Source organism: Hypomesus transpacificus, chromosome 9 (genome assembly GCF_021917145.1).
Source record: "Hypomesus transpacificus isolate Combined female chromosome 9, fHypTra1, whole genome shotgun sequence".
In the NCBI taxonomy this organism is placed as follows: domain Eukaryota; kingdom Metazoa; phylum Chordata; class Actinopteri; order Osmeriformes; family Osmeridae; genus Hypomesus; species Hypomesus transpacificus.
This window is the reverse complement of record NC_061068.1, coordinates 17,692,729-17,710,503: the sequence shown is the minus strand read 5'-3', so window position 1 is coordinate 17,710,503 and position 17,775 is coordinate 17,692,729. Positions and strand designations below refer to the sequence as shown.

Sequence of the window (17,775 nt, the reverse complement as noted above, 5' to 3'; positions counted from 1 at the left end):
AAAATCCTACCCTGCATGCTTGCACCCCCAGGTGTCCCTTCAGGTGTCCACACCCTCCTCCCCCCAGATGCCCGCACCACCAGCGCTGGGGCCGAGCCCAGGCTTCAGCCCCCTGGAGGAGGAGCTCCAGGCTTCCCACACGCTCAACACCGTCCTCCCCAGCAACACAGCTGCCTGCAGTGTCCCTCAGAGGTAAGTCTGCCTGCTGGAGGAAGAGGATAGCGCTTAATTTAGGATGGATTAGAGTATGGATCATAGAATTATTAGAATGGGTTTCTTTGTATGGATGTGTGTGTGTTTTATGGTATGGATTAGTGTGTTTTTTAGTATGGATTAGAGCAGTGGTTCTCAACCCCGATCCTCGTGGACCCACTGTCCTGCATGTTTTTATGTTTTCCTGCTCCAACACCTGATTCAAATGAATGTTCGTTGACAGGCCTCTGCTGAGCTTCATAACGACCCATTCATTAGAATCAGGTGTGTTGGAGCAGGCTAACATCTAAAACATGCAATAGAGTCCAACTGCAGACCTCTCTCCTCATGTCCCTCAAACCGGAACAGTCTCCTCAGGCCCCTCTCATCCAGTTGTTACCGCCTCCGCTGGTCAGAGAATGTAACATGCTAAACTTTGGTTTTAGCATAAATCAATAGTGTTTAACACAGGGAAAGTTAGCTTTGCGGCTAGCGTTACCATTGGCGAACATTATCACAAAATATTAAGTTTTTTAATTACTAAGTAGCTGGCTCGACCATGTACAGTGCCCTCCAAAAGTATTGGAACAGTGAGGCCAATTCCTTTATTTTTGCTGTAGACTGAAAACATTTGGGCTTGACATCAAACGATGAATGTGAAACCAGAGATCAACGTTTCAGCTTTTATTTCCAGGTATTTACATCAGGATCTGATGCACAAATTAGAAAATATCACCTTTTTGTTCGAACCCACCCATTTGTCACGTGAGCAAAAGTATTGGAACATGTGACTGACAGGTGTGTTTTGTTGCCCAGGTGTGTCCTATTACATACATTATTCAATCAATAAATACCACTGAATGTCTACACTCAGGTTCAGATTGGGTAAGATAGGTTTTGTCTATGCAGACTGTATTCAGAGGTGAAAACAACATGAAAACCAGAGCGCTGTCTTTGGGTGAAAAACAAGCAATTGTGAGTCTTAGAGAAGATGGAAAATCAATCAGAGCCATTGCAGAAACATTGGCCATAGCCAGTACAACCATTTGGAATGTCCTGAAGAAGAAGAAAACTACTGGTGTACTAAGTAACAGACGTCGAACAGGTAGACCAAGGAAAACATCAGCAGTTGATGACAGAAACATTGTGAGAGCTGTAAAGAAAGACCCTAAAACAACTGTTAGTGAGATCAGCAACAACCTCCAGATGGCAGGAGTGAAGGTATCACTATCTACTGTTCGCAGAAGACTTCATGAACAAAAGTACAAGGGCTACACCAGAAGATGCAAACCACTCATTAGCAAGAAGAATAGGAAGGCCAGGCTGGAATTTGCCAAAAAGTACAGAGATGAACCTCAAAAATTCTGGGACAAAGTTTTATGGACTGATGAGACAAAGATTAACTTTTACCAAAGTGATGGAAAGGCTAAAGTTTGGAGAAAGAAAGAAACTGCTCATGATCCCAAACACACAAGCTCATCTGTGAAACACGGTGGAGGTAATGTCATGGCAGCAGCAAAATGAACTCGGAAGTCTACAGAAACATTTTGTCTGCCAATTTAAGGAAAGATGCAACCAAACTGATTGGCAGAGCCTTCATCATGCAGCAAGATAACGACCCAAAACACACTGCCAAAACAACAAAGGAGTTCATCAGGGGCAAGAAATGAAAGGTATTAGACTGGCCAAGTCAATCTCCAGACTTAAACCCTATAGAGCATGCATTTTACCTGCTTAAGAGGAGACTGAAGGGAGGAACCCCACAAAACAAACAACAACTGAAAGAGGCTGCAGTGAAAGCCTGGGAAAGCATCAAAAAGGAAGAATGCAAAAGTTTGGTGACGTCAATGGGTCACAGACTTGCTGCAGTTATTGAAAGCAAAGGATTTGCAACTAAATATTAAGTCTTATTCACTTAAATATGTTTTAAGTATATCTGTTCCAATACTTTTGATCACATGACAAATGGGTGGATTCAAACAAAATGTGATATTTTCTTAGTTGTGCATCAGATCCTGATGTAAATACCTGGAAATAAAAGCTGAAACGTTGATCTCTGGTCTCACGTTCATTATTTGATGTCAAGCCCAAATGTTTTCAGTCTACAGCAAAAATAAAGGAATTCGCCTCACTGTTCCAATACTTTTGGAGGGCACTGTATGTCATAAACATAGTTTATGAAAATAAAGGGAGGGAATTTTTCGGTTTCATTAAGCAGACTTTTTAGCATAGTTTGGTGTGGTATGCTTCTCTACTGTTTCCACATTATATATAATCACAGGGTGATCCACTTGTGATTCTGTAGATGGCACACTTTTTGGTTATGAATACAATAAAAAGGGTTTACGGTTTAATATATTTGTGTCTCAAAAAAAGGGTATTATACATATTTGGAAACTCCCATCTCTCCTGAATAAAAAGCTGTTTAAATCAATCAGATATCTCTATCACAACTGAAGTTACATGATTCTGAAGGGGTCATTGACTGGGTTTTTGGGGTATTTCACACTGTTCCTTAAGGTCTCCGAATAGGTTCAGGGTTTAGAGGGGAAATTGGGCCCTAGATGGAGAAGAGTTTGTGCTTTAACCATAGGGAAGTGCAAATGTTATGAACTGGTTACAGAGGCCTAACCCTAGTTTTGTGGCTTCAGGAGAGAGATCATATTTGAACCCCATTGGCTCACAGAATTAGGGGTCTCAGGAGGGAGGTTAATCTCAATCCCCATTGGTCACAGACCTCTAGGGGCCTGAGGAGAGAGGTCTGTAGTTGTAACCGTTTCAACATGCAGCACAGTGGGTCTCGAGGACCAGGCTTGAGAAACACTGGATTAGAGTGTTTGGCTTGATATGTTAGTAGGTAGTGCATGACATTTTGCTACAATGCCAAAATATTGAGGTGGTGTTCCATGATTCCTAGCTGTGTTTATGGTTCATCTGGGGATGTTGACCTGTTGTCCTGCTCCTCCCCCAGTCCTGTGACCAAAGTGGCGGGCGAGGGTCGCTCCCGACGCCTCAGCCTGGCCACCTCCTCTGGGCTGGACACATTTGAGGATCTGATGAACGAGTTCACCGACAACCTGGAGGACGAACAGGACCGTGGCAAGGCCGGGGATGACCTGCTCCGGGAGCTGTCTGAGATGATAGACAACTAAAGGACAGCTACAGGACAAGCCTGCTTCAGTATGTGTCTCAGATGATAGACAACTAGAGGACAGGAGCTGTCTGATATATTAACAACTAAAAGACAGCTAGAGGGCAGGCCTGTTGCAGAAGCTGCCTGATATGAAGACAACTAAAGGACACGCACCGCTACTCTCAACCTTAATCATCTGAATATTAAATTGGACTCTCATTTAAAAACCCATTGTTGAACATAATGAGTTTCAGCTGTCAGAACTCATCTACTGCCATAGCCTTCCCAGCACCTTGTAGTCATGGGTATTAATTAACATAATTTGCATATTACCAGACTTACACCCACATGGACCCATTCCACTTCAATTAAGGTTTGTAGTATTTCATACTTTAGACAATTTATCTTTGTTTTTATTCTGTCTTTACATTTTAGTTGTTTCACTCGTTTGTTTTCTCAGGAACAGTCTTAAATGCATTTACATTTTTCTGTACTTCTAATTGGTCTAAATTATACTAGTGATGTACTCGTCCCTTAAGAATTGTTTTGGTTCTTTCTGTGTTTTTCTGGTGTTCTTATAGAGAACCAAACAAAGAAGAGAACCTGTCTAGTAAGCATTCTCAGGCAACTGGTGACCTTATTATTGGGCATATTTGGTCCTAAAACTGATGTTGAATCATGTACCTTTGTTGCAGAAAGACTCAAACATGTATACTGTGTATGCTCGAGTGAATTTGCTTTTTAAAGGGACCCATAGCAAGCGGCCGGACACACTGCAATGCTGTCAAGTCTCATCGAGGGATCTGAATTCTCAACAATCATGTACAGTTTTGTGTCTTTTTTGAGGTTTGAGCTAAAATGGTGTTGAGAATATAGAAACATTACTTAAACGATTGGTTAAAGGGGTACCTGTCCGAAAGCAAGTATTTTTATGTAAAAATTTGAATTGCTTATTTTAGATTCTTCACTTTTGTGGAATGGTCTACCTTTGTGATACATCCATTTTTGAGCATTAGCCCCACTTCCTATAAAAACAATATTTATTAGCTGCACATTTATCATAAATGTATATCTTGTGCCACACATTTAGCACGCAAGTCATGTATTTGGTATCTGCTTTTAACCTGAGTGGTAAAATTGTTACCAACATTTTGAAACAACTACTTGCTGTTCCCTCCCCCCCCAAAAGAAAAAAGAAATAAGAGGGGGAAAGAAAAAACAATCTGGTCTTTAAATGTGAAACAATCTCAGGGACTCTGTTTCTGTCTGTTAGGCCATATACATCCCATGAGCTAAATCAAACTGATGCTTTCTATTGAGCTATGCTATAATGTGTACTGTACCATTAGCCATTGAGGTTGACTGGTTTCATCATGATGAGTCTGGATGGAAGCTGTTCTGTACATGCTTGCTGCACCTGGTCTGATGACCTCAAGTAACTGTTATGAAACTGTTTATAATAAAGTGATTTTATGACACCTTACTTGCTTATTTCTCAAATCTATACAAAATGGGCTAAGATACATGATGACCAGAACTGTGGACTGACCGGTTTACCTGCATAATCCAAAACAACCAATTTAAAAACCCTCTGAAGGTCAGAGTTGTAGCTGGCTAGGGATCACCAGGTGTGTCACCATTCTGAGGGAAATACTGGAGGCCAGAAATGGCTGTAACATCACCATACTGAGGGACCTCCATAAAAAAGGTAATGTCATGTGATTTTCTGGTGCTCAGTTGTGTCCTGAACTATAATTGTAGATGAAACAGTGAAGCAATGAAAATGTGATTCTGAAAATGTGAAGTTATTTTGTTTTCTCTACCAAATTTGTGTTTGATGGTATAACCAATAAATTGTAACATTTCAGTCATTATATTTAACCTAAGACAATGCCATGCATTTGAAGTTTGATTTACACCACACCAAGTTGTAAAATAAATGTGTTAATTATGTTTAAACAAGATGTAGGTTGTTTGCATTAGATTGTGAACCAATATTGTATACGGCCTTCACTATTAAATATTGTGGTTTTAGGCTTTTCACTAATAGCCTTTGTCTCCACAACAACAATGCAGTGAGACTAGATTAAGCCTCCACACTTCTCACTAACAGTATGGGGCCTATATGCTGCCACACTGCTAGGATAAGATTCAGAGATAGATATGCTGGAGGCATTCTGTACAACATTATTTTCCATAGGAGGTATACTGTACAACATTATTTTCCATAGGAAGCACTGGAAATTCTTTTTGTCTGACAGGACAGCCGTTTTCTGTGAAGCTGTACAATCAGCATTTCGAAGGAGTAAATCTCGTGGATCAGAGTGTCGCTATCCCCACAGATGCAAAAACAAACGGTGGTACATCCTGGTTATTTTTTACCTCTTGGATGTGACCACAGAGAATGCCTGGCCCCTTTACAGAATGCCTGGCTTGAAAAAGAAGGATCTTCTGCATTTCAAGGCATCTGTAGCTTATGCGCTAATCAATGCAGGTTCCATCCAGACACCCACAAGAGGAAGACCCGGTGCTTTGAAGAGCAGAGCAGTGTCCAAGCTACCCCCTGAGAGCAGGTTTGGCCCTGGAAAACACTTGCCCCAGCTCACTGAAGCAAAACATGCAAACAGATGCCATAATGCTGCATGCACATGTAAAACCAAGTACATCTGTATGCAATGTCTTTGTACCCTGGGTGCTTTGTCAATTTTTGTATAAGATAGACTTGGTGAACTGATGTATGAGTCAGTAAAACCGAAAGAGACAATTAGTCTGAATAACACCTGAAAGAGTGAGGTTCAAAGTGTTTGCATTGCATTGAGAAAGATGTTCAAATATGTATTTAAACTATTTCATTACTTTAAACAGCTTAATATATGAATGTGTTAATTGAATCAGAATTTTTGTTTATTGGTTTGCTAAATCCATGTTTCTTCAGTTTCTTATTTCTCCACAACGCAAATGCATGCTGTCCACGTGTGGACAGCATGTGGAAAAAAAGAGGAAAACAGTATTGTGTGAAAAACTTTGTTCACACATAAAAAAAATGATGTTCAACTTTATTTTTGTATGACTAAAGTAAGTAAGTAAGTAAATGTTATTTATAAAGCACACTCAAAACGCAGCGAGGCTGACCGAGGTGCCGAACAAAAGCACAAAAACAGAATCCAAATAAAAAAAAATTAACACTATAAAATACACAGTAAAACAAAATACAAAACAGTCAACAACAGAAATTGTTATTCCTAAAGAGGAATAAAAACACTTGAAAACATGTTTTCCTAACGAAGGTTGTCATAATTATGGAGGCCATTTCCGCCAGTAAAAAAAATAAGATGACAAATTAAGTCATAATTATGAGATACTAAGTCAGTAGTATCTCATAATTTCGACCAAGTATCTCATCGTTAATCATGACTCAGTATCTCATAATTCGATTTAGTATCTCATAATTATAACTTAATTTGTCATCTTTTCTTCTTTTTTTTACTGGCGGAAATGGGCCCATACATAATTCATGCATCAAAGGCCATTCCTAAATTGAAATCATAGCTGGTTACTCCACATTGTATGAAATGTTGTAATGATGTAATGTATTTTGTGCGTCTCATCATAAATCCCTCGATCAGTTTGCTCTAAATAGATGCATATATTAAGTTTGGCTAAAGCACTTCATATAGCTATTCAAATTATTCATTTCCATTTCACATCGGCAAATTGTGAAATTGATCCTAAGATTTAAAGAAATCGGAGGTACAAAGATGCAGATGGCAAGTAATAAACGTTAAAATAACCTTCGCAAGTTTTTGTTGCATTACGGTAACAGCAGGCATTCCTTGTCACGTGACCACTCCAAGCATCTTTTTGGTCCATTTTAGATGGTAGTGAGAGCCCTGAACGACACCCAAAAATGACCAAGTTGCAGTTTTTAAATGTGTTTTTGACCGAACGCCTTATGCTGGCTGCCCAAGAGATCTATAAATCTGTCGAAGACACGATTTTGGAGTACCAAGAAGAGATTGCGCTCAGAGAGAGAGAAAACGACCATCTGAGACGCAGACTGCGAGACGCAGGAATTGAAATATGGCCAGGTCAGTCAGCGTCGAGCTAACCAACTAGCATTAGCTAGCAAGCTAACTAGCTTGTCGCGCATTTCTTAGCTATCTAGCTAGCATTAGGTAGAATGCAATTTAAATAGGTGTCTGGCTCCATTTAAACGTTTCAAATTATGTGAACGTGATAAAAAATGTATCTTCCTTTTGCTTACTGTAAAGATGGTTAAACATTTAGCTTAGACAGATACTGTGGATGTCTAGTTAGTTAGCTTCACCTCTAGCATCCAGCTAACTTGCTAACGTTAGTTAGCCACCTTTGTTCGTTAGCCAACCAGCAAGTACTACAGTAAGCTATCCCCATTTTTACAACTATAATTATAGCCAGTTATCTAACATGGATCTAATATCAATCATATGATCGCCGTTACAAATAACGTAATGGTATGCTATGCACTTGTTTTCCACTAATGTCTTGCACTATAAATCACATTTGCCACGTCCCTCCCTCTTCCTCTCCAGACCGCCAGTCCATGGCGCTGCTGGATGAGGAGGATGCTGAACATCCGCGTCGTGAGTGGAGTCCCAGCATGGGTCATGAGGAGCGACTTCCTCTGCAGATCAAAGACAAAAGAGATCACCGCAGCAGCCAGGGAGAGGAGCAGCTTCGTGGGCATGGCTCTTGCAGCACGCCTGAGTCTATGTTCACCCCTCCCCGTGTGAGCAATGAGTACCCCCAAGATCCCCCCCACACGTCTAGCCTCCCCCAGAGCCAGGGCGTGGAGAACAGGGAAAGGGACCCTGGTGCCAGGACCTCCAGGCACGTGAAGGCTGAGAGCGGGGGAAGCCACAGAGGCTCGTCCTCTTCCAACAGCGGACCTCAGCCCCTTGCACCGGTCAACCCCAACTGCTCCAACGAAAACAACATTGACATCATAGGGGTGGAGAACGGCGGACAGTTGGTGGGCTCCAAAGGGGGTGCTGGGGGGAGTAGGGGAGGCCAGGGCTCGCACATGCGAAACCAGGGTGGCAACCCTGCCGTGGACTGCCACCAGAAATCCCCCCTCCAGATCCACGTGTCGGCCTTTTGCTGCAAAGTGTGCGGCGAGGCGTTCAGCCAGGCAGGACACCTCCATGTGCACGTGCAGGTGCACACGCGGGAGAAGCCGTATCGCTGTGGTGTGTGCGGGAAGTGCTGCAGCTCTTCGGGACGGCTGCAGGAGCACCAGCGCAGCCACACAGGGGAGAAGCCCTTCCGTTGCCAGATCTGCGGGAAGGGCTTCACTCAGATGGCCCACCTGAAGGTGCACATGAGGATCCACACGGGCGAGAAGCCCTACAGCTGCCCCGTGTGCGGGAAGTGCTTCAGCCGCTCCGACAAGATCAAACGGCACCTGCAGACCCACAGCCGTGAGGGAACCTACTTCTCAGGCCAATGAAGGAGGACAAGACGGGCGGAAAAACAACTCCAACTGAAAATTCTGTTTTGAGATAATGGGACATTTTTCACAAGGAAAAGCTAAATTCGCTGCCGCTAAGATGAAGCTTTTTAATTTCAAAGAACTAGGGATTCTTCGACTCTGTTTAGAGAATGTTGTATCCTAACACTTCATGCCATAGTCCCATGCAATAGGAGTTCCATTACATAGTCAATTTAGTATGTTCCATTTCCTTTTTATTTTATTTTTGTACTTGTCACTGAATGAAATAGGGAATCTTTAAGACACAGAATTTGATGAGTTTATAGATAGCTTTTCTTAATTATTTAGTCTTTCTGTAGTAATAAATTTAGCATGATTATGAAGTCTTCCATATGCGCCTTGAAACTGAGATGTGTTCAGAATTGCAACAACGAGCAGCATTCCAAAACTAAGTTTCGTCTGGAAGTATTGGCATTGGGCTGTTAGGTCATAAATGAAGCACTGTTTGACACTCTTCAATTTCCAAAGTCACCTTGGATGAACAGCGGAAATATTTTTTTTTCAATCCTCAAATTTGTCCAACGTACAGATGTGTTGTGAGGTCATTCTGAGCCCTCTATGGGAAGCCTTTGTAGTCTGGTGACATGACTCTCTGTAAGAGGGAGTGGTGTTACCCAGGCTAATGCTTATGTACAGTTAGCCATCAATAGCCTCCCAAGCACTTGATAGTGACTGAGCATGAGCCTCCCTATGTCATTGTTGCATAACTGACTACTGCCATCTAAGTTTATCTAGAGCTGGTTGTTTTATATTACGAGGGTTCTGTTGCAAGACTGCTTTACTATGTGTATGATAATAATGTGTCAACGAGGATGATGATTTTTAGTTCTGTAAATGACCACTTTTCCCCCAGTTCTCCTGTATAGGGTCTATGTGTACTGTGTATGACCTGTGCTATGGCTTACAGCCAACATGGTGCAGAGACACACTCCTCAGCCATATAGTATTACCTTATCCTGAAATCTTAGCAAGACGCTTCTTCATGAGGGTAGGCAGGGACAAGATACTGCATACATTCACTTAGCAAAATCTTATAACATCGATTATTTCCATGTTGTCTCTATTGACTGGGCTAGTTGGAGCCCAAGGGTATTGGCCCTTCAAATGTCCTGTAGCAATTAAGCTAGCAGCAACCAAGTTAATTGTAGAAAGCAGTTTTGTTTCTCTGTCCCACCCTCCTGAACAGGCTGTTGTACAGTTTTTATCTCCACTCAGGACTGAGGCTACGCTAGTACGCCCTCACACCCGACCAGCATACCCTCCCACCTCCCCCACACATTCCCTCCTCCCTCCCCCACACATCCCCTCCCTCTCCTTTCCTCCCCCACACACTCCCTTTCCTCCCTCTCTCCCTAACACTCTACTCCGGGAAGCTGCAGCTCCCCCCACACACACGCAACATTACTGTACAGTGTTGAATCATTGTGTACTAAATGTTATTTTTTAATAAAGTAGTAATTGAGTACCTTGTTATCGAAACAACCTGTTTTCATGTCATCACGGCACACATTTTTCATTTACAGTGACAGTAACTGTTAATTTGAACATTTCCTTGTTTCTACAGTATGAAATTCCAAAATGCAGTTTTGAAGACAATTTGGTGGATATATTTCATCACGCTATCCACAAACCATGTCACTTCTTACTTCGGTCTACATTATTTTGAGCTATTTAAGAAAAACGTATATATAATAATTGAAAACGTGCGATTAGATGATTTATGTACGAACTATGCTATTGATGACAATTATATTTAATTCATGACATCCTCAAACATAAATAAGAATCATCTAAAATCAGAAGACATTTACCAGCTTTTACGGTAATGGAAGACATGTTTTGCATACGTCACTAGAAAGCGTCCACTCTCGACGCAAGCTGCTTGGTTTGTTGTGAGGTGGATGTGGCTAGCAGCCAAGCTACCTTAAAAATGACAAAATTACAATTTTTAAATGTCTTTTTGACTGAGCGTTTGATGTTGGCTGCACAAGAGATATATAAGGCGGTGGAAGACACAATATTAGAGTACCAGGAAGAAATAATCCGAGAAAAAAGGGAGAACGATCAACTGAGACGCAAGCTTATCGAGGCAGGGACGGAGACATGGCCGGGTTAGTAAAATAAAACATGATGAAATAGGACACATTAGGCTAGTTTACAACGTAAGACTTCTTTACTGAATTGTTTATTTAGCTATTGTGTATATTATATTCAAATAACTGCCAATTCCACATAATATTTCACAAGTAATTTTACGTTGGTTGGAATATCCTTTAGTTTCGCAGTAGCATTGTTACAAAGACGGATTAGCGAAATCCCTACTGTTATATGTCGGATGTGACTCCTTAAGAGTTTAGCTAATGCGTCTGTTCACCAATGTTTTGCAGAAGGGCCATCCTATGAGTGTGAGCAGCAAGAAAGGGGATTCAGTGAGCAGAAAGTGGAACCAGAACCTACAGATACAATAGGAAAAGAAGCCTGCACAACTAAGGGGGGGAAGCCACTCCGTGTCCAGTCTCACACGTCAATTGCTTCTACCAGAAATGCTAACTATGATCCAAACTCTCCTCAGTCTACCTCACACCATCTGCAAAGCATCTCTCAAGAAGGGAGCAGGGACCCAGTGGCAAACTCGGCATATAAACATGTCAAAACAGAGACTGAAGGACTGTCCTCAGCAACTCCCACGGACAGCCCAGGTGGCGATACGAGTCTGAATCTGGACTGTTCTTCGGCTCAGAGTGACACTTGTGTAAGTATGATAGGTTTAGAAGGTGACATTGGACTACTGTCTGGGTTTGAGGCCCTTCAGATTCCTCACTCTGAGCATTTTCTGCAAACACATGACTCGTCGTTGCGATGCACGGTTTGTGGGAAGTCCTGTAGACATCTAGGCCACTTGAACGCCCATGCACGTGTCCACACCAAAGAGAAGCCCTTTCTCTGCGGCCTGTGTGGTAAAGCGTTCAGCTCCTCTGGGAGACTGAAGGGCCATCAGCGCATTCACACGGGGGAGAAACCGTACCAGTGTCACTTCTGCCGGAAGCGGTTTAACCAAACAGCCCATCTCAAGGTGCATCTCAGGGTTCACACTGGAGAGAAACCATTCAGCTGCCCTGTGTGTGGGAAGAGCTTCAGCCAGTCCAACAAAGTGAAACGTCACCTCGTAACTCACTCCAAGGACAGGACGTAGCTTCTTTATTTGCAAAGAGGGTCACTTTATAAAGTGATACACTTTATACATATGTATGCTCAATGTTTTTCTTTGCTGATCAAGAACATTTTTGGTCATAAATTAAGCCCCCAAAACATGGTTAGTGGAGTATTTATTGTGCATGAGGTGATGACATCACCTCTCTCATGAGTGAGTTGCTGTGAGTGGACTAGCTGGTTGTTGTAAACAGAATGTTTGTTTTTGGCATGGTCCTTTAATCATGATTTATATTTTTGTAAATAAATGTTGAAATTAAGCAAACATGTTTTTATTTCTTAATTGCTTGGATGGATTAATGGTTGGTGAAATGCAGCTACCCAAAGGGTTTTGTTTACAATTTCAGATTATATACAGACATGCTCAAATGTGTTGGTACGCTCATAGCTCACTGAAATACTTCCCCCTGAAAAGTGATGACATTAAAAGCTATTGCATCATGTATACATGCATGCATTTGGTATGTCATAGAATAAAGGAAAGAAGCTGTGAAAAGAGATGTTATTGTTAATTCTACAAATAAATGCAAACATTTTAAGGTAAAAGCCATCTCCAAGCAGTTTGATGTTTCATGCGACAGCAGTTGCAAATATTAAGTTTAAGGGCTAAGGAACTGTTGCCATTCTCCCTGGGCGCAGCCGTAAGAGGATAATCGACCCTGATTGAACAAAAGGGTAGTGCAAATGGTAGGAAAAGAACCAAGGGTAACTGCCAAAGAGCTGAACCCGCCTGAACTGTACAACAGCCTGTTCAGGAGGGTGGGACAGAGACACAAAACTGCTTCCTACAATTAACTGACGGAATGTCAGTTTGTGATCACACCATCCGTCACATTTGGAGCAAAGTGGCTTCCATGGAAAAAGACCTAGGAGGATTTCACTTTTGAAAGAAAAACATAAAAAAGCCTGGCTGGAATGAGCAAAAATGTATATTGACAAGCCACAATCTTGCTGGGAGAATGTACATTGAAAAGATGAGTCAAAACTGGAGCTTGTTGGCAAGTCACATCAGCTCAATGATCGCAGACAAAAAATGAAGCTTTCAAAGAAAGAGCACTATACTTGCAGAGAAACATGGAGGAGTCTCGGTTTTGTTTTGGGGCCCTGTGCACAGGGTGCCTTGATCTGTGTAAGGTACAATTAAATCTCAGACTGTCAAGGCATTCTGGAACGAAATGTACTACCCAGTGTTAGACAGCTATGTCTCAGTCATGGGTCCTCCAACAGGACAAAAACACAGCTAAAACCACCCAAGAATGCACTTTTCTGAAGTGGCCTTCTATGAAACCTGATCTGAATAAAATTGAAGTTCTATCGAAAGAGCTGAAACTTGGAGTCTGGAAAAGGAACCCATTAGACCTCAGATAGCTGGAGCAGTTTGATCAGGAAGAGTGGGCCAAACTACCAGTTAAAAGTGCCTCATTGAGAGCTACAGAAAACTTTTGAAAACACTTTACAATGATGGTGCATGATTCATGAATAAGTGTTCATTAAAGCTGTGTGTGTGTATATACACACAAACCCCTGCAAATCACTGCTGAAGTGTTGAGTGCGTTAACATCAGCTCAAAAACTGCTTGTCTGGAGCATCATGAAATTACTTTCAATGGGCCTAGCATGATGCTAGACCTTTCTCTCGCTGCCATTGGACGTCAGTGGAGTGGAGTTATAATCCACTGAACAGCACATGCCCAAATACATAGAGGAACTACAATTGGGTGTGGTTGTTCAGGATGGGGCCCATAGTTCCACTGATGGAAGTTTTAATGCTAAAGCATGCAATAACAGCCCAGCCACCTCTGTTATTTTAAACTGTGGCAACTGTTTGATGAATGCCCTGTCCTGTTTCAGATTGACAAGACTTGGGTAGAAAGGGGGACCGTACTGAAATGGTTTGTTGAGTTTGGTGCTTTGGAATTTTAAAGCTTTACCAATTGGAATATGATTATCAAACTAATGTAAATCCAAACTTAGAATAGATGTTCTATATAGTTTGGGTGTTTTTTGTTCTTGTCAATCCTCTTGGCCATATACATTTTGTGTCTGCATGTAGTCCTGTTAGCCATCTTGCAGAACAGGCGTGGAAAGAACCAAAGAGTAAATCCCCAATCAAGCAGAAAGTTGCCATCTTGTTGATTTCTTTATCAATAAAATATAATAAAATGCAAATGTTGCTCTGGCATTGGATGGAAGGTATATCCTTATGAATTCTGTATCCGTGTGCAAATGCTACAAACAAATTGGACAAGCTCAATGTTATAAACCACAATGTCTATGGATATAATTGAATGGCTTCAGACACAAGAAGTGCCTTCTTACACTTTTGTAATAACCTATATCCCTAACACTTAATACCATTTAATTAAATAACAATTCCTATTTACCCTCAATGTTTTACTACAAGAATTGCTATGTAGTTACATGGTTGTTAATGTAACCTTAATGTAAAATGTTCAGTTATCTTTATTTTCCTGTTCAGTTGAGTGGCTGTCAAATTTTGTAATTCTTCATTCAAACACCTGGGGGCGCTTTAACATTGTCTATGTCCTCTTGGGTTGTCCAAAATAGTTTGGGTCATGATAATGTTCAGTCTCTATAGTTAAATTAATTTACACTCTAACACCCTTCCTTGTACCAAGAAATCATAAGAATAAATGAGAAGCCCTTACTTATAGATAGAATTCCTGCTGCAAACTTTTCTTATCTTCAATACAACTAATTTTTGCATACTGATATCACAAACCTTTTATGAGCTTAAACAATTGCGGTGGGCATTCCTTCAAATAATGTCACCTACTTTCAATTGCGACACTCAGAGGATTGGGACATGGGATGATATATAAAATTTGTTCCGGGAGTACAACGGTACTTAGGAATGGTTTGTTGAACCCAACGCTAGTTTCCTCAAGGATCACAATGACTCTTGCTTAGACTGTTGCTCTTGTTGGATAGTGGTAGCTGATTTAAACTGTTGTATTATATTTAATCCTATTTTTATTGCTTTCCTACAGGTACACTTGCACTTAGAGATTCATGTTGTGTATTGTCATTTGCTTAACTACATGCTCTTATGGTTTCTTCCCTTTAGCACTTATTTTTGGTTGTTCACAATGTGTACTTCTGTTTTTGGCTACCTGCAATGCTTTGGGGCTATCTTGTTGTTATTATCAGGGACCTATGCACTTTGTAAAGCTCTCTCTTGGAAGTCGCTTTGGATAAAAGCGTCTGCTAAATGAATAAATGTAAATGTTGTCATTTAGAGGATGGCAATCCAAGAACATTACAATACATTACAATGAGTCAGCTGGTAGTAAATATGACATGATTGAATAACACCACCGTGTTATTACCCTGCTAATCAGAAGCATCCCCATGCAGGCTTGTATCTTGGGAGCTTGTTTTTAATCATAATAATCTAGCAAGAAGATGGCTTCAGTGTTCTAACAGTCCCTGGTTAAATATATTTTAATGGTGGTGTTAAAAAAAAACACTGTACAGTAGCAACATGTTTAAAAAGAAACTATGTACAGTATGTTCAGGGATGGAATTTAAGGATACTTCACTACCCGCTACCTCTATATAATATCTACCACCAGCTACCTTTATATAACATCCACTACCAGCTACCTCTATATAACATATACTCCCAGCTACTTGTTTAATCTACTACCATGCTACCTCCATATTGCCAGCTTTCTCTTATCTCTATATCACGCCTACTAACAGCTACCTCTACATAACATTCAACGCCCGCTACTATAATATATATAGTATCAGCTACCTCTATAACATCTGATGATGATACTCCTTCACATCAGCATCTGCCCTCAAACCTCTTATCCTCTCCAGAGTAGAGTTGCATGCAAGACAGTTCACAGTATGTCAGTTCAAAAGCTTATACAGTTTAGCTTCTCATATAGTCCTGTCCAGGCTTAGGGTTAGATGATTGTATGCCCCTTTTGAGAAACCCCTACTGCGTAATGGGGTTTCCACTATGCTGTTTGACATGAGGAGTGTTTGCCAAAGTTGCTAGATCCTGCTAGTCTCATTGTTAACAATTGCTTATGACCTCATTAACTGTGAATGAGATTAACATTGGGCTGAGGTGTCTCCATACAGAAGGTACCATCTTCCTCTGCACCCCTCCCTTCCCCACCCACTTCCCCTCTGCTGTGAGATGCACAGAACACAGATGTGTGTATGACAAAGAAAGAGAGAAATAGAGAGGGTGGGTGGGAGAAAGAGAGAGCGAGCCAGGAAAAGAGATAGGAATGTGTGTATTGATTAAGTTCTCTGTCATTTCTTCATAATTGTATGCGGATAACATTGAATAATTTAAACATTCATGCCATAAAGTGTATAGTATAGCAGTGTCTCCTCTATGTTGATTTTGCCATGGCGGAATCAGAAATAGGGCTGTACAAAAGGCTGTCTATCAGCATTGACTGAGTGCATGTCAGAGAATAGCCAGTCGCGGAGCCAGAGGGGTGGCTTGGGTGGCACTGGACCCCCCTGATATCGGACTGGCCACCCTAGGTGCCACCACAAAATGTCATTCGCTATCCCTGGCAATTGGATGCTGATTGACATTGAATTTATCTTGTTAAAAGAAGCGTTTCTTTTGACATCGGGCAGCACATTTTTTCAATCGAGGATATTCCACAGTTCACCAGTCATTCCAGTCAGTCACAAATCACTACGGCAGCGTCTGATACAGCACCAGCGACGGAAGACTAGAGCATCATATTACAGTTATAAGGTTTTAAGATTTAGCATTGGGGGTTGAGGCTTCCTGAAGAAAATGTTATGAAGGTTGAGTAGCTGGGCCGCAGAGCCATAGAAAATGATGCATATTGGCAATTTGGTTCCATAACAGATTCAGATAACAGAAATGTCTCTGTTTTTGTTTAGCCCTTAGCACTACCTTAGTAGCTAACAGCGCAGTTGTCTACTGTGGTGTAGTTGATACAACTTAGTTTTTTTCATTTTCATTTATATAGCACACTTTTAAAACAACAACAGTATCATTTAGCCATTTGTAATCTATTGTAATGACCTGACTAGGTCAGAAAGGAACAATCGTCCAGGCATAAGATGACGTTTATCAACCACGGGCTACTAGTAAGCCAAACAGCTATTTGGCCATAGACCACGCTAAATAAAAGAAAGGTAGCCCACCGAGGGCGTAACCATGGTTTAAACACGGGGGGGGGGGGGGTCCAAATGAATACCCTTTCCCATAATTTCTTTTTTTTAAGTGCATTGCTTACAATTCTATATTTATAGGCCTATATGAAAATGTGCACATTTAGAACATAGTTTCGAGGACTACATTGACCATCTGAATTCACATCTTAAGGAATAGTGTAATTTCTCAGAGAAAGGGAATGCCTGCATTGTCACCACGTCATTTTATTCGAAAAACAGACTCATGCTTTTATGAAGCTACTTGTTTTATTTGCTTACACATTTAGCTCGGTAAGTTACTTACTGTCAAAAAAAAAGGCGTATGTTTGGCTGCTGGTCCAGTTTTCTCCGCTTTTTAGGTAACCTCAAATCCTCCATTACTCTACCTCCTCTCTAACAAGTTAACTGACGTTATTTTCTTTGAACTCAACTGACTGACGAAAAAGTGTTCGGTAACCATGACAACGCAGAACGGCACAAGGTGGATTCAAACGAAATCACACAAGTGTACAATTAACACTTAT

General features: G+C 41.2%; 3 protein-coding genes across 8 annotated transcripts in view; all 3 read left to right on the top strand.

The window, feature by feature from the left end:
- Positions 1 to 4,808, top strand: part of zc3h11a (zinc finger CCCH-type containing 11A) — a 29,663-nt gene extending 24,855 nt beyond the window's left edge. For all 6 annotated transcript variants that reach the window (XM_047024713.1, XM_047024712.1, XM_047024707.1 and 3 more), the window contains 2 exons: positions 32 to 192; positions 3,164 to 4,808. In XM_047024713.1, the coding sequence (XP_046880669.1) occupies positions 32 to 192; positions 3,164 to 3,344 (342 nt within the window). In that variant the 3' untranslated portion in view covers positions 3,345 to 4,808. The remainder of the gene's footprint in view (positions 1 to 31; positions 193 to 3,163) is intronic.
- Positions 4,809 to 7,173: 2,365 nt separating this feature from the next.
- LOC124470881 (zinc finger protein 112-like) lies at positions 7,174 to 10,334 on the top strand. The gene is made up of 2 exons (XM_047025065.1): positions 7,174 to 7,413; positions 7,897 to 10,334. Exons 1-2 carry the CDS (start codon positions 7,233 to 7,235, stop codon positions 8,811 to 8,813), a joined length of 1,098 nt encoding a protein of 365 aa, XP_046881021.1. The 5' UTR covers positions 7,174 to 7,232; the 3' UTR covers positions 8,814 to 10,334.
- A 369-nt stretch (positions 10,335 to 10,703) lies between these two features.
- On the top strand, positions 10,704 to 12,835 carry LOC124471022 (zinc finger and SCAN domain-containing protein 12-like). Its single transcript, XM_047025312.1, has 2 exons — positions 10,704 to 10,966; positions 11,243 to 12,835. Exons 1-2 carry the CDS (start codon positions 10,786 to 10,788, stop codon positions 12,046 to 12,048), a joined length of 987 nt encoding a protein of 328 aa, XP_046881268.1. The 5' UTR covers positions 10,704 to 10,785; the 3' UTR covers positions 12,049 to 12,835.
- Positions 12,836 to 17,775: the final 4,940 nt, after the last annotated feature.

What these genes read in the sequence shown, in the direction of transcription:
- LOC124470881 (XM_047025065.1), top strand. Translation starts at nt 7,233, where the DNA reads ATGACCAAGTTGCAGTTTTTAAATGTGTTTTTGACCGAACGCCTTATG. An exon ending in AGGAATTGAAATATGGCCAG is followed by an intron (nt 7,414 to 7,896) that starts GTCAGTCAGCGT and finishes CTTCCTCTCCAG; the next exon opens with ACCGCCAGTCCATGGCGCTG.
- LOC124471022 (XM_047025312.1), top strand. Translation starts at nt 10,786, where the DNA reads ATGACAAAATTACAATTTTTAAATGTCTTTTTGACTGAGCGTTTGATG. An exon ending in AGGGACGGAGACATGGCCGG is followed by an intron (nt 10,967 to 11,242) that starts GTTAGTAAAATA and finishes AATGTTTTGCAG; the next exon opens with AAGGGCCATCCTATGAGTGT.